Source organism: Cyprinodon variegatus, unplaced genomic scaffold (assembly GCF_000732505.1).
Source record: "Cyprinodon variegatus isolate N-32 unplaced genomic scaffold, C_variegatus-1.0 Scaffold402, whole genome shotgun sequence".
Lineage (NCBI taxonomy): Eukaryota > Metazoa > Chordata > Actinopteri > Cyprinodontiformes > Cyprinodontidae > Cyprinodon > Cyprinodon variegatus.
Window position 1 is genome coordinate 220,610 of NW_015150855.1, and position 15,769 is coordinate 236,378.

General features: G+C 44.9%; 2 protein-coding genes across 4 annotated transcripts in view; both read right to left on the reverse strand.

Moving 5' to 3' along the window:
* Positions 1-2,168: 2,168 nt before the first annotated feature.
* On the reverse strand, positions 2,169-3,892 carry LOC107092977 (chromosome unknown open reading frame, human C11orf98). Its single transcript, XM_015387739.1, has 4 exons — positions 3,788-3,892; positions 3,008-3,132; positions 2,659-2,756; positions 2,169-2,530 (listed from the first exon to the last, which is right to left on the reverse strand). The coding sequence occupies exons 1-4, from the start codon at positions 3,821-3,823 to the stop codon at positions 2,394-2,396; spliced, it is 396 nt and encodes a 131-aa protein (XP_015243225.1). The 5' UTR covers positions 3,824-3,892; the 3' UTR covers positions 2,169-2,393.
* A 3,442-nt stretch (positions 3,893-7,334) lies between these two features.
* The window catches only part of LOC107092965 (parathyroid hormone-related protein-like), a 14,924-nt gene continuing 6,489 nt past the window's right edge, over positions 7,335-15,769 (reverse strand). Inside the window, exons 1-3 of one of the 3 annotated variants that reach the window (XM_015387721.1) lie at positions 9,330-9,484; positions 8,895-9,002; positions 7,335-7,847 (exon numbers count right to left, since the gene is read on the reverse strand). In XM_015387721.1, coding sequence (XP_015243207.1) covers positions 7,358-7,847; positions 8,895-8,998 — 594 coding nt within the window. In that variant the 5' untranslated portion in view covers positions 8,999-9,002; positions 9,330-9,484 and the 3' untranslated portion in view covers positions 7,335-7,357. Of the gene's footprint in view, positions 7,848-8,894; positions 9,003-9,113; positions 9,485-15,769 lie in introns of those variants that run through there. The other 2 variants (XM_015387720.1, XM_015387722.1) reach the window with 2 other exon arrangements.

The window sequence follows — 15,769 nt, forward strand, 5'->3', positions numbered from 1 at the left end:
TATTAACAGGAGAAGTGCCACAAGTGACGTTTAGACACCATAGTCGGAAAAGATGCGGAAATTTATAAATGGGGTCTGGATTAGCCAGCAGGGGGCTCCAGATCCAGACTGAGGTCCACTAATCTGTGACCTGTGTACTATAGCATTAACAAGCATGTACTTGAAATTCAGTCTTGATGTAAATTTTTGGAATATCTAATTAACATAAGAAGGTAATAAATACATGTATATTATATGTACATCATCAATTTAGCAGTTTTGGTACATTGGAGTTATTATGCTCCATTAAGTGATTGATTTGTATAATATGTTACATGATTTAGAGACTTCATAGACTTCATAATGACTATGCAATGAGATGTGCCCATTTTTACCATAAATTACGGTAATCTACTGATGCTATAAAACAGCCAGTTTGTGTCAAAGTGATGAATGTATCTTTAAGTCTTAAGCCCCCCTGAAAATCAGAACATCATCGTTGTTCGATGCTGTAGCGTCCGTATCATTTACATTGCGACCAATCTAAATAGGGAGTACCAATATGGCGGCCGGTGGCTTCATTTCAGCCCAGTTCTACCAACGGGTAATCAGCAATCCAGTGAATAAATAGAGATCATTGGTTTTAACCTGATGCTGCGTCTGCAGAACCCTTCGTTGAAAGACATAGAAAAGATTAGTGGTTATTTTAACTGTCGGTTAAATCACCAACAGAAACAAATGAACGAGCGTTTAATGTTTGAAGGCTGCAGACCTGTGGCTCTGCTATCTGCCCTACAGCTGGTGGCCAAACATCAGGATCTGTTAACGCTCTGAAATTGGGGCAGCTTGGTTTGCTTCTGCCTTGGGCCGGCTCTGATCACAGATCCACATTTATTTATCAAAGCTACAGGTTTCATATTCACACCTGAAACGTCTAAATATTCATCCGAGCCTTTTTATCTCACTGAACCTTCTATCATCAGATTTTCATGGTTTGACTCTGATTGGATCAAACCTTCACAGGTTCTTATTTCTTGGTCGTTTGGAGTTAAATGGATTATTTAAACTCTCTAATCTGATTAACACTGATCATATAATCTCTCCTTTCATCTAAGGGAAGACATTTTCTCTGTGCCATTGATAGAAGTTTGGTTCTGTGTTACATGAGGTTGATGGTTTCTAGGTTCCTCGGCTCTGGATTAAACCTTCTACACCAAACCAAGCTTCTGCCGCCCTGGTGTCCTCTTCCACAACATCTTCGCCCCCGCTTTCCTCCTCTAAATAAAAAATGGATGACGGAGGAGACTCATCCACGACCTCCGACACTAAACTCTCCTCCTCTTGCATGTTTCCTCTGTCCATAGCGTTCCTTGACAGTGTCGTTTCTAAGTCATCAATTTAGTGCTACTTGGTCCCAATGGAATTTCCCATTGGGAGCCTACTAGCACTCAGTTGCTAACTGGTTAGCAAGATGCTTCCGACAAACCGGCCACAAACAAACTTGCTTGCAAACCTTCTGCCACAACAATCCCGCCCCCTTGATAAACGACCAATCACATTCACTTTATTCACTCGTGTAAAGTCGTGCACCACTGGGAGAATTCGGAAATGCAACGGTTGGAACATTCATTTCCTTAAGACTTAAAAAACCTGAGATGAAGAACCTTTAAAACGGGTCTAAAAACAGCAGCTCTGGAGCAAAACTGTTTGTTCCATTANCCTTTAAAACGGGTCTAAAAACAGCAGCTCTGGAGCAAAACTGTTTGTTCCATTAGTGAAGAGAGCTTGGAGAACCGGCGCCGCTTAGCTATCCATCAGTTTACCAATTAGATTCTAACATCTTTAACCTGAAGGGTTACATTTTCTTTTTAGCTTCTTTGGTTTTCCTGTAAATCTCTGACTGGTTCCACAGGAATAAAGCCAGAACAACTGAATCTTTGCATTTATTATGGCCCTGCTCAGTTATAATCATCCAGATGTCAGACATGGAGAACTTATGTTTGGTCTGTGTACGGAAGGCCATTAATGACAAATATTCTGGATGATTGGCAGCGAGGTTGGTTCTGTTTTAGCAGACCTGTGGACGGATCTGATCATGAAATCTCTGGTTTTTCAAACCTAAGAAGCTGAAACTCAGAACTCTGCCGGTGGTTCTGGTTTTTTCAGTCCAATCATAACCTGAGACCATAGGAGTAGCATTCGGACTTCTTTAATTAAAGCAGCGGAACAGTAAAAATGTCTGTCAGTTCATGTTGTGGACAGTCTCTACACTCAGAACCAGAAATAAATCTGCAGCTTTGGTTCTCGGTGCCTCATATGAACCCAAACAGATGCATCCCTGGAAAAGCTGCTTTGATCCACAGCAGCTGGTTCTGGTTTCTGTTGAAGAACATCTGCTGAGATCGGACCTCGGTTCACTCCATATCCTCCATCTCCACGTCACCCTGGGATCCAGACCCCGCCTCCTTCTTCTTCTTCTTCTTCTTCTTAGGAGCAGCTGATGACGATGATGATGTAGAGGAGTTCTGCTTCTTCTGTGGTGCTGGTACCACTGTGGGAGAAACATTTCAGCCTCACGTTAAACTGAAGGATGTTCTTCCATGTTGTCCAGAAACAAGGAGACAGCAGGTTCTACTGGACAGGCTGGTCTGTGGGTCAGACCAGGATCAGAGGGTCTACCTTCCATGGAGGACTTCTCCAGCAGCGTATAATGCAGCTGCCTGAGCAGCTTCCTCCTCTTCTTCCCTGAAAGGGTGATGTTGGCTCTGGGACTGGACCTGAGGGACACAGAGACCAGGAGACAGGTGAGAGAGGGACATGAGAGGGGGGCAGGGTAGAGGGAGACAGGAGAGAGGAGGACGGGGGAGAGGGAGACAGGAGAGGAGGACAGGAGAGGGGGGCAGGGTAGAGGGAGACAGGAGAGAGGAGGACGGGGGAGAGGGAGACAGGAGAGAGGGAGACAGGAGAGGAGGACAGGAGAGAGGGGGACAGGATAGAGGAGGACAGGTGAGACGCCTGCAGCTCTGACCGTCTCTTCTTCAGGTGGTGGGTGGTGATGAGGCCCTGGTCCACCACGGCTCCAACGATCTGATTCTGCTTCTTCTTCTGTCGACCCAAAACTCTGCGCCGCTTGAAGAGCTTCTTTCCGAGCTCCTGGAGGAAAACCAGGACAGGTCAAAGGTCAGGGGGTGGCGGACTGACAGTAAACCAGGACAGGTCAAAGGTCAGGGGGTGGCGGACTGACAGTAAACCAGGACAGGTCAAAGGTCAGGGGGTGGCGGACTGACAGTAAACCAGGACAGGTCAAAGGTCAGGGGGTGGCGGACTGACAGTAAACCAGGACAGGTCAAAGGTCAGGGGGTGGCGGACTGACAGTAAACCAGGAAGTGACCATAGATTTAATACTGAGGCGGATCTTTGCTGATCAAAACCCACACAACCAATCAGCATGTAACAGGCTCATGGTGTTGCCATAGCAACGTTTCTGCAGTTTTCTTTGAGGTCTATTACATTTTATAAATTAAATAATGTTCAAAGATGCGGAGCAGTGTCTCTAGTTTCATAGATCTAGCACAGAACCCGTCCAGAACCGCTGTGTAACATCAAAGCAGCTGTTACTCTTTTACAAAAGTTTATATTTGATGACGTCAGAGGTTCTGTTGGTCCATCAGAACCAACAGAACAAGCTCTGCTTGTTTGTAAATCCCGCCATCAGAACCAGAACGTTCTGGATCTTTTAGGTGAAGCTTTCAGCTCTGATCCGAACAACACCCGACACCTTCGGAACCATCTGTTTGGGCTTTCTTACCGTTTTCGGTCTGTTTATCTTCCCTCCTGGCGCCATGATTCTATTCTTCTCCCACGTGCGCCGGAAGCTGCTGATCTCCTCCGCCTTTTTCTTCTGCTGTTGAAGCGCCTGTCGGCGCAGCATCGCCCTCATGTGGCCACAGCGGGGACTTCAGCTTTCTCTCCAGGATCAACCACTGATCTCTATGTTCTGGAATGCTGATAGGCATTAAGAACTGCCGCCATCTTGGTACTCCCCACTCTCACAGAGTCGCGCCATAAAAATGCCTGTAATGTAATGGAATCACCATAACAATGTAATAAATGTATATTACATGTGCATAATCAATTTAGCACTTTTGGCAAATCTGCATTATTTTGCTCCATTAACACACACATTTTTTGTGATTGATTTATATAAAATGTTATATTACTTGATTTATAGAGTTTATAATGAATTTGCCTATTTTTGTTTTTATTATAAGTTCCAGTAATCTACTGATACTATGAAACAGCCAGTGTGTCAAAGTGATGGATTTATCTTTATTTTAAAAATCTTAAATCCCCCAGAAAATGAGAACATCATTGTTGTTTGATGCTGTAGAGCACGTATTGTTTACATTGGCACTGGTCTAATTAGGGAGTACCAATATGGCGGCTGGTGACTTCACAGCACCATGTTCTACAAACAGCCTATCAGCAATCCACTGAATAAATACAGACTTTTATCAACCCAGAACCAGAACCTTTCTCTGATAAACTATAAAAATGTATGAAGGAGTCTTAATTAGATCAAATTTTATGTCTCAGTTGCTGCTTTAATCAAATTTTACATGAAATAGCTTCAAAATAATTTATTTACCATGAAGGTTAAAATATGTTAAGAAAGGCTCCTGAAGATAACGCAGCTATAAGAAGCATAGATCTATTTTTATAGAGTTTCCGTTCATCACTGCAGAGCTTCTCCTCTGATGCTCTCATGGTTTAAGCCTTCAGTGGTTTGGAGATGACCTTTTGACCTCAGACTGATGGACAGCAGCTGGTCAATGCTGATATCTTCCCTCTCTGATGCTGTGCTAATGCAGGCCTGCTGTTATTGAGATGATCAGTTAATCCGTGACCCGATTACCTCCTTCTGGTCACCAGTTTCTTTGTTCCTGCAGAAGCAGGAAGGACCTTCTTCTTCTCAGCCTGAGCAGACTGGATGGCTTCCATCGATCTTTACTGGAGTCTGTCTCTAACAGGAGCGAGGCAGGAAGCAGCAGATCATGATAAAAAAAAAAGCAAACCCCAACCATGTCCTCCTCTGGCTTTTATAGTAAACATATTACCTTAAAGGTACAGAGGCGGTATTTCTGGGTGGATCGTCTCAATAAGTGGTCCTTCTAATTGTCAATCATTCTGGTGATATTTTTACGTAATGTGCTCATCCCGTTAGCTATCTATTTCTGCAGTTGCGCACTCTCAGGCAAATATCTGCGGTGAGCTACGTTTTCCGACAGCCATTGAAGTCATCTTTCAAGTTCTTTGAAAATGGCCGAGGGTTGTAAGAGAAAAAATCTCTGCGAAGTGTATCAGAAGAAAAGAAAGGCCTCAGAAGAGGCAGATATATCCCAGAATGCTTTGTGAGCTCTCCTCGCAAAGCATTATGGGATTTGCTGTCAGGGCTGACTAATAACAAAGATGGCGGAGGAACCGTGCAGTGGAAGAGGATTTACGTGACCAATGGAGCAAAAAGCAGTGATCATCTTTCCGAATGGTCAGTTAACCGAGTTCACTATGAAGTTCACTATAGAGTCCCCGCTGTATGTGGACAGTTATGAGAACAGCACATTTTAAACCTTTATTTTAAACGTGCATTTTTATTTTTAGGTGGAGAGGGCGGGTCTTTTAAAAAATCCTCAATACCTTTAATCAATGAGTACTGACACCTAGTGGTGACATAATGTACTGCCTCTTTAATCTAAAATGATACTAAACGACTAAAAAATTGTGAAATCTCATCTTTTTAAATGAGTCAAAGCTGGAATAAAAAAAAAATCTTTATTAGGGAAATTTCAAACTTCAGAACTGATGGAGAATTGGTCTTTTTTTTAAATCACTAAACATCTGGAATATCATCCAAACAGTCTGTTAGGATTAGGAACCCAGAATTGACCAATCAGAGTCAGACTCAGATATGACGACATGTTTAATCAGTTCAGAACAGGGGCTTCATCTCAGTGCACAAACATGAACAAGCTGTGTTTTGGTACACGTGTGAACTTTGGCCCGGAGAAGCAGAGCGTGGAGAAAACTGACGGTCAGTGAAGGCATCGCGAGGATAGACCACAAAAAACAACTTCAAAGAAACAAACACATTTTAAAAAAAAAAGAAAAAGAAGAAAAAAAAGTCGGTTTTCTTCACTTCAGATCAAAAACAACAGAAACAACAAGGTCATGTTTTATAGATTATAGATATCTAAAGTGCATTATGGTACAAAAATATAGAAGGTCAGCAGCACCTCGATACGTTTCCGAAATAAATATAACAAAATAAATTACTGGAAATAATAAGACATTACTGGAATAAAAAAATGGATTCACAAAGATTAGAATCAGTCGCTGCACAGAGCGCCCACATGGGTTCATTTAAACATTTTCTGTTTCCATTCTCAGATATTTACACACAATAAATATTTTCTGTCTGCTGTCCAAACGCTCACAATGGCAGGAGGCCGAGTCGTGAACATTTAGGAGTCCGGGAAGCTGAGGCGAAGATTTCTTTCTGGAAAACACACAAAAAAGACACAGAGAATGAAAACCTGTCAGAGAACCGAACCCAGACTGAAGCAGAAGCGAAGCTGGGAGGTCCAGCTGATGTCCTCTGGGTCAGTCCACCTGGACAGCAGGCTGACCTCAGCGCAGACATCAGAACCTGGAATCTCCCTCATCATGATACCTCCACCTCTGCTCCCTGGTTCTGCGTGCAGATCTAATTGTCCAGGTTGGAGCGTTTTATTGGATCGGGACCAGATTGTGTCGGGATGTAGAACCAGTTTCCAGCCTAAAGGATTTGATGATTCTACGCTTATTGGTTTGGAGAAACCCGGAAGTTAAAGAATGAACTTTAAAACGTCTTTAACAGGGTTCTGGACGGAACATCTAGATCCCCACCCGATGCGGTGGAGTTCCTGCAGGATTCCTTTGATTCTAAATCGGTTCTGGGGATCGGATCAGTTTCTCTGCACTGGGAAAATTTAAATCTAGATAAGTCATTTTTTCTTAAAATAAGTGCATTTATTCTTGAATTGAGGAAGAAAAAGAGACATTTTGCCAATGGAACATGACAACTTCCACTTAAAATAAGAAAACACAATTGCATTGTCTTATTTTAAGTGCAGATTATCTAATTATCTCATTTTAAGAGTAAAAATAATCATTCTATTAAGAAACTATCTAACTAACCTACTAAAATTAAGGGTAAATACACTAAATTTAGGAAATTTAAATTTATTTCTAGATGGTTTTTCCAGTGTGTTCAAAGCTTCTGAGCCCAGAACCTTCGGCTGCGTCAGACCAGAACTCACCTTCGTCAGCGTCTGACGGCGTCTCACTGCAGCGCCCTCTGCACGCCCAGCAGAGACCTCCACTCCAGGTGGAGTCCGCTCCCAGCTTCCTCCTCCAGCCTCCGCCATATGGAGCGCACCGTCCTCTTCCTCTTCTCCCCCTCCTTCCTCCTGCCAGACTTGCCCTTCCTCTTCCTCTTTCCGGGGAGCTTCTGCGTGCTGTCTTTGTACGGCTGCGACTTGTTGGTCTCCTGCGGCAGGTTGGTTCCCTCCTCCTCCTCCACCTGGAAGGTGATGGGGAGGTTCTTGGTTCCTCCGGGGGGTTTGGACTGGAGGGTGCTGCCCGTGGTGCTGGGGTTGACGCCGAGGCTGGGTCCGGGCAGCCCGCTGCCTCCGACCCCGGCGCTTCGGACCGACAAGGCGTCGCCTGTGTGGAGGGCGTCCAGAAGGTCTTGCAGGTAGACGATGCGACGGAATCCGTGCAGCATCCGGCCTTTGTCGTGCATGAGCTGCGTTTCGCTGACGGAGCGGCGCCTGAGGAGGAGCAGAAGAGGAGAAAGACTTTAACCACACAAACATGATTCCAGAGGAAAACATCTGGGAAGAGCAGAACCTCGACCCGCCAGCAGGAGGCAGCACACCCTAAAGGATCTGCAACCCTCAACCTCAGAGCACCTGCTGAACAAGCCCCGCCCCCCTACAGTGTGGGTCAGAACTATCAGCTTCTCCTCCACAGTCAACTAGAACCACCTTCCAGGAGTAGAACCTCATCAGAACCTGGTTCTGCTTCCTGCCTGGGATCAAACTTCCCACTCAGACGGAACCACCTTCGGATCCGCCACAGGATGGCGCCGCCTGCTCAGAACCTCCCTGGCGGTTCCACCTGAGCTTCTTGAAGCAGCTGAGGAAGGGCAGCTGCTCCTCTTCCTCACATTCTGTTCAGTTTCCTGCTGAGTTCTGATGAATCTGCAGCTCCGGTTCTGATCCAGAGTGCTGAGCAGCTGCTGTTTATATGCATACAGATGTTTCCTGTGAAAGCTGATCCGACCTTTGATCCTGTTCCGATCAAACGGACCCGCTCGCCTTCAGAACTCTGGCTGTGATTCTGTCTGAAAGGAAGGAAAACGGACCTCTGCAGCATCTCCAGGTTCTGTGACCCAGACCCAGATAACTCAGAGGAGGTAAATCAGAACCAGAACTGTTCGGGCCATTTGAAACGGTCCCAAAACTGCTGCAGAACCACCAAGACATTTAGTGTTAGAACTCCTTCATATTCTGACCCAAAATGATCCAAACCACAGGGTTCTGCCTAAATAAACCTCCAGAACCACAGATTGTCAGAGGTCCAGATTGATTAGATGGTTTGGTTCCCCCCTGCTCTGTTAACCGGGATCACATCCAGAACCGACTCAGAGATAAAGTCCAGAAAGTGTGTTTATTCTGCTGAGCTCGGCCCGGTTTGCTTTGCTCCTGCAGGTGGTCCGGTTTCTCTGGGTAAACGGAACCACTGAACATTTTCCAGCCTCAGATCCAAAACAAAGAGTCCACTCTGAGACCGAGCCGGAGGAGAACTGGACTTACATTCTGCTGCTGGTGTCGACGGGTCGGCCCGCGTACGGAACCGGAGAGCAGAGCAGGAAGACGGCGAAGAAGCACTGCTGCAGGAGGCTGCTGGAGAACAGCATGGTTCTGAAAGGAAGCACAGAACAAGCAGTCAGAACCCAACAGAACTTTGGACCATCAGAACAGATCAGAACTCAACAGAACTTAGAAAATAAAAGTGTCAGAAATGAGCAGAACCTTGCAAAAACACTTCAGAACTTGGTCAGAACTTTGCAAAGTAGAGGGTGAGAGTAAACGGTCAGAACTCTGTAGAACACGTCCAGAACAAAGTCCGAACGGGATGAAAAAAGTTCAGAGCAAAAAAAAAAAAAGAAACAAAAGCCAGAATCCAGCAGAACACAAAGATTCTGAAGGAACTTCAGAACCCAACAGAACCTAAACAGGTCCACTCACAGCTGGGTCGGTCCAAAAGGTCCACAGAGGTCCAAAAGAATCTGTCAGAAAGTCCGGCTGAGGAACACAGACCCGGTTCACAGAGCAGCTGCTGTGGTTGCTCTGCTGCAGCTGCAGGTCCATCTGAGGACTGCTTGGTTCTGCTCCGACTCCCAGAGAGGGACGGACCTCCTCTGACAGGGAGGAGGAGGAGGAGGAGGAGGAGGAGGAGGAGGAAGGTGGCGCTCAGCAGCAGATTGTTCTGTCTGACTCACCGAGCATCAGAGGTCCGAAAAGGAAGGTTCAGAACCTTTTAGCTCCTCAGAGTCCAGCTCATGGTCCAGTTTGGTCCCAGAACCTGCTGCTGACCCACAGGCAGCAGAAACCAAAGATCAGATGTTCTTCTCTGTGGACTGAAGGGTTTTGGTTCCTAACCCCATCCAGAACCACCCCCCCTCTACCCACCGTGACCCGGTTCCTCCTGGTTCCTCCTCTCTCCTTTAAAAAAAAAGGCAGAGTTCTGGTTCAGAACCCTTATAAACCCGGTTCAGCTCTTCTCAGTTCTCCAAATTCTGACCCACATCAAAGCAGGGGTGGTGGTTCTAGACGGGTTTAGGAACCAGAACCCTTCAGTCCACAGAGAAGAACATCTGATGTCCGGGTTCTGCTGCCTGTAGGTCAGCAACAGGTTCTGGGACCAAACTGGGACGGATGGGTTCTGGAGAACCTGAAGGTGAGAAGATCGGGTTCTGCTGAAAAGATTTAGACGCCTGTAACGGGGGTTGTTTGGACCCTGAACCGGGTCGGGCAGAACTTTGGCTGTCACAGTGGATGAGGTTCTGATGGAGCGATGACGCCATCAGAGTCCGGACGCTGATGCAGAGCGACGGTTCCGCAGTGACTTTGGGCCATGGCTGGCCTTTATCGGGTCGCCATGACCCGGGGCGGCTGGGACCGGCAGGATGGACCTCGCCATGGCAACCTGTCCACCTGTCCCGTTGGACGCTGACTGACATAAAGGTCGCTTACGTAACCATGAACATCACAGCCACCAGTTTACTGCAGCGTCTTATTACATCCAGAACCAGGAGAGAAAAGGCCTAGAAACAGAACCATGCTGCGGTTCTGAGAGCTCCAGGCGGGTTCTAAACCGGGTCAAAGCCTCGGGTAGAGACTCCCATCATGGACCCAGAACCAAAACCATGGTCTGATCCACTTTACACGGACACAAAAGAACATGAACCACAAAGAAACAACAGGACCCAGAATCAGAACCAGCCTGATGCTCATGATCCGGTTAAAACTAGAACCCTGGAGACATAGACCATCAGAACCTACAGCCAGACCTGAACCAGACTTGGATTCTGATCCACGGCTGTCTGGGTTCTCTGCTGCGTCTGTACCTTCAGCAGGTGGACAGAACCGCCTCCCTATTGGCTCCAAAGCCTGCAGCCCTCTGCGGTCGCAGCTGTGAGGACAAACCCTGAAGTGTCTGGTCTCCTCTGCAGCCTCAGCAGCAGGACTCCTTCAGTTTGTTTTGGGACGGGTTTAATCAGGGGCGCTGATGAAGGGAGGGTCCGGCTCGCTGCTGTGGACACACTGAGAGCAAAGAGCAGCATGAAAGCCCACCGTGCGCTCTCCAAATGTTTGGCTAAGGTTACGCTCGGCCTCCTGGGGTTTCAGACGCGCCGAGCTGCTCAAACACGCCACTTCTCTGCTGCAGGTACAGATATTTATCAGGGCTCCGCTGCAGCTCGCTCGGCCCCCGGTGACTCAAACCGTGTTCTTAATTTAGCCAATTATGTCCGACGTTCTGGCCACTGGGCTCTATTGATGCGTCCCTGATTTTTACCCAGAAGCAGGGGTCCCAGCAGGGACGTGAAAAGCCCACAGTGAACACATTATCTGCAGCAGACCGCTCCTCATTACTGAGCCCAAACAGAAACCATTGTTCCCCGGCTCTGACGGCGTGTAAGAAATCCACATTTTCTCGGCGAGTGATCTGTGCCAGAAAGAATCATGGGAGCGATTTCCTTTACGAGCTCCCCTGGATCGGGTTAGTTCAGGAACACCAAGTCCAGTCGGTGGGGTTTTTATCTGGAGAACAAGAGGAGGAGTGTGGAGGAGCAGCGGCTGAACGTGACGACGGGCCGCTGAAACGAGCGCTCTGAAAGCCACTTTACCTGCGCGTAAACAGGTAGCAGAAAAAAGGCTTTCCTGGCAGCGGCAGCGTGTGTGGTCGGAGCTGGAAAGCTGCTCCACATTCACACTAAATTGCTGCTTTTTGGCAAAGCGGGCCGTACACTGCCTGCCTGTTTTTAGACCCGATCTGCTCACTAACACATGGACTGCTGGCGTCCGGCCCGGTTCTGACCCCACGCTGAGACCCCCAGAGCAGAGCAGACATGTCTCCAACGAGACCTTCATCCAATCAGCTCAGAGTTAAGGCAGCCAGTCCAACTTGTCAGGACTAATCTACCTCCAGGCTGAGGCCCCCAGAGGAGACCAACAGCTCGCTCCTAACCGGGTCGGGACCGGTCTAACTCCTGGGCCGGGGCAGGTAACCCAGAAAGGTTAATTAAGGTGAAGGTTCCAGCACACGTTAACCAGGGCTCTGGAGAACCTGGATGAGTTCAGATGTTTGATTCAGGTGTCTGAAAGTCGTCATGGTGTGACATCATCCAAAGCTGGTTTCCTGGCAACAGAGCTGGAGTTTGAGACTTTTATTTTGAAGATAGAAAGGAAGCGGTTCTTTAGTTTGTTGTGTTGACTGCTAATATTTAGTTAATATTTGACCCAGTTCCCAGTTTCTGACTGAACTGAAGCGGTTCCTTAGAGCGGAGGTCTTCAACACGGGGTTCGCGACCCCTAGGGGGTCCACGGAGGTACTGCATGGGGGTCGCAAAAGTTTTGGATGATAGTTTTTTCTTATATATTCCCTCCTGGAATTTTCTTCCACAAATTGAAATGTCTTCCAAGTCGTAGGGAAATCAATTTTAAATTTTAAACATGTATATAAATGTACTCTTTATCAGATTATATTCTCCCAAAATTTAGAAAATTTCTATTAAAAAAAAATCCTGTCTTAAAATCTGTGTTTTTTTTTCGTTGTCTTGATTCATATGTCGCAGTTGATATATGGAACAGTTGAAATAAGAAACATTTACTTTACCATTAAGTTACGTCTGAATAAAAAATGTATGAAGGAGGAGACTCATCCATGACCTCCGACACTAAACTCTCCGCCTCTTGCATGTTTCCTCTGTCCATAGCGTTCCTTGACAGTGTCGTTGTGAAGACCCCTGCTTAGAGGGATGTTACATTTCTGGTTCCAGTATAGCGTATTTTTTCTTTAACAAACTTTGGTCAACATGAATGTTTTTAAAGTTCCTAATAAATGAATGAGAGATAAGAACTTAGAACAGTAAAAACTAAATAAATGGACAGAATTATTCTACACTGATTCTGTTAAACGCAGATTCTGAAACATGTTGAGTCTGAGTTTAGTGAAAAATGCTGCGTGGCATGTTTGATACATACTCTGCATCATCACTGGAATAACTAATGCATTCATTAGGTGACCAAAAAAGGCACCAATGACATAAAAAAAAAAATCCTAATTATTTAATTCAATGATTGAAAATTTTCATTTGTCAGAATCTTCAATGAAGACTAGTGTGGCATAAAAGAATAATCTATCAATTATTTCATGGTTAAAACTGGAAAAGAATCGATATCTAGATAAGTCTTTTTTCTTATAATGAGTGCATTTGTTCTTGGATTGAGGAGGTAAAAGATAAATTTTGCCAATGAAACAAGACTATTTACACTTAAAATAAGAAAACACCGCTGCATTGTCTTATTTAGAGTGCATGTTATCTAATTATCTTACTATCTAACTATCTAATCTACTCAAATTAAGGGTAAATACACTTAATTTAGCAAATTTGAACTTATCTCTAGATCGTTTTTCCAGTGCCAGCTTTACTGGGTTAATGGAGCCTAGGCGAAGTTCATCTAAATAAACTGAATAAACTCGCCTTCATCCGCCTTTGGTTTTGAACCACACCTCCACCAAAGCCAATCAGCATCCAGAGTTCATCTTAAAAGGTCTCCAATCCCCAACCCAGTCTGCTCCCCAAAGTGCAGGCAGTGGTTTCGCTATATCTGATTTGAATTTCAGATGACTGCGTTTCAACCCTCCTCCACCATCAGAGTTTGTTACTCCTGGACTTTTAATGCGCTCCGTGTCTCATTTCAACCGGTCCAGCAGAAGACCGCCATATGGAGCCTGGTTCTGCCAGAGGTTTCTTCCCAATGGAGTTTTTCCTCTCAACTGTCGCTTCATGCTTGCTCATCGTCGACATCCAAGCTGGACTTCCATCTTCCAGATCCCTGAGTGAAGCTCTAGTATCAGCTCATGCAGTCCACTGGACCAGCAGTCTACAGACTGACCAACTTCCTCTATCTCCACTCCACCACCAGGTTCAGGCCTGGAGGGAAACAGCCCTGTTCTTTGCTCCTGTTCATGCATATTGATCAAAATTCAACGCTATGTTTGCTGGTGAGGTCTGAGCTCCAAAGACTAAAGTAATTGTATCAATAAAATTCTTCTAATTGTCTTTTCTTTCCACACTGCAAAAAATGGAAATCTAAGTGAGTAATTTTGTCTTAAAAAAAGTAAATTTTTTCTCGAATTGAGGACAAAAGTGAGACACTTTGCCAATGGAACAAGACAATTTACATTTGAAATAAGAAAAAACTATTGCATTGTCTTATTTCAAGTTCATATTATATAATTATCTTATTTTAAGAGGGAAGATACTAATTTCATTGGCAAATCATCTTATTTACCTGCTCAAATTAAGGGTAAATACACTTAATTTAAGACATTTTTACTTATTTCTAGATCGTTTTTGCAGTGCATGTGAGTTTTTCAGATTGTTTATTCTGCAGGTTAAGCCTTATTTCAGTCAATCAAGGGGTTCTGGTCCGGTTCTACAATAGAAACAGGGTTCTGTTGTGTAACATTTAATTTAAAGTCTTGGAATGTGAAGCAAAGAGTTTGTCGTCCATCGTTGAAAACAAAAGGTTCTCTGATGTTCTTTTCTAATTTCAAATTTCTCTTTTGGATTGAGCAGGAATGTAAATGCAATGGGATTTGTCTTTTTTTTATGAAAAAATTAATTTAATTTCACTTTAGGTCACAAAAAATAATTCCACCCTACATGAAATATTTTAAAATAAAAAAAACAGGAATAGACGAGAGCGTGCTGGACATGTCTAAATGTCCTCCAGTGGTTCTCTGATGGGACCGTTATTACAGGTCTGGTCTCTTTAAATCCTTAAACTGGTAGAAGAAGTGGATTCAGACCACAACAACAGTCCAAGTTTTTATGGAGAAAAATATTAGAGCGAGTCGTAACTGAAAAGAAAGAGCTAATTCTGCTTGAGTTTTGGTTTATTTAGTCATAAATGTGTCTGTAAAACCTCCACCTCTACTCTGGAGACTTAATTATGGAACATTAAAGCTAATTAAAGCAGTAAAAATGATTTGTCACCGTGTATATTTGCTTCTCTGAAACATCACGTCACCTTCTGGAGACAAAGCCTGTGTATGGAAGAATATATGGGATAGAAAGACGAATATCTGACTGGATCAGAACCGTTCTTTCAGTTTTGATTGAGGGGAAAACAGACCTGAGGAAACTCATAGTCAAAGTATCGGGTTAGGACTTTTTCTCGCCAGAGACCCGCTGATTTTGTGTCTCTCACGTTAAAATGAAAGAGGGTCTTTTTTGAAGGAACGTCACAGTCAGAGAGGTGACATCTTCCCTGCATGCGGAATCCGTGGAAATCCCAGCTATAAATCAAGGACTGAAACTCTCAGGGTGTGAGATGGAGGCACAATGATGGGAAAGTGAAGAAGTGGAGTGATGGATGATGATGGTTGAGAAACGATGAGGAGAGACCAGAAGTTGTCTCCGTCTCAGGGGTGGCCATCCCAGTCCCCCCATTAACCCCTGGCTCACCTCCCTCTGCGGCCCCGCTTCTGCTCGCCGTGGACGGAGCTTAGTGGAGGAATTCACGGCTGAACAGACGGTGTTTTGTTGAGGAACATCCGTCCTCCTTGTTTTATTCTCACATATATTAATCAGTTTGGTCCCAACATGGAGCCACTAACAGACGTCGGCTTCTTGGGTTCTACGGTTTACCGACCATAAATGTTACTGCATTGTTCCTGCTGGAGATTTTAGGTCAGTCAATAAGCATCATTAAAAATATTTGCTTTATATAAAAAAATACTCACAACTATGTGTTGAACTGTTTGAGAAATCCAAGGTGATTTTATGTCTTTAATTTGTTGAATTAATTTAAAATAGACACACTTGTAGAATTAGAGGCTTTAAATCTGCTGAAGATGAACCGTCAGTATAAAAATACAAATGAGCTCCTTCCTG

Coding starts and splice junctions, on each gene's coding strand:
- LOC107092977 (XM_015387739.1), bottom strand. CDS start 3,823: ATGGCGCCAGGAGGGAAGATAAACAGACCGAAAACG. Junction 2,757..3,007: donor CACCACCTGAAGAAGAGACG/GTCAGAGCTGCA, acceptor TGTGTCCCTCAG/GTCCAGTCCCAGAGCCAACA. Junction 2,531..2,658: donor GGAGAAGTCCTCCATGGAAG/GTAGACCCTCTG, acceptor TTTCTCCCACAG/TGGTACCAGCACCACAGAAG.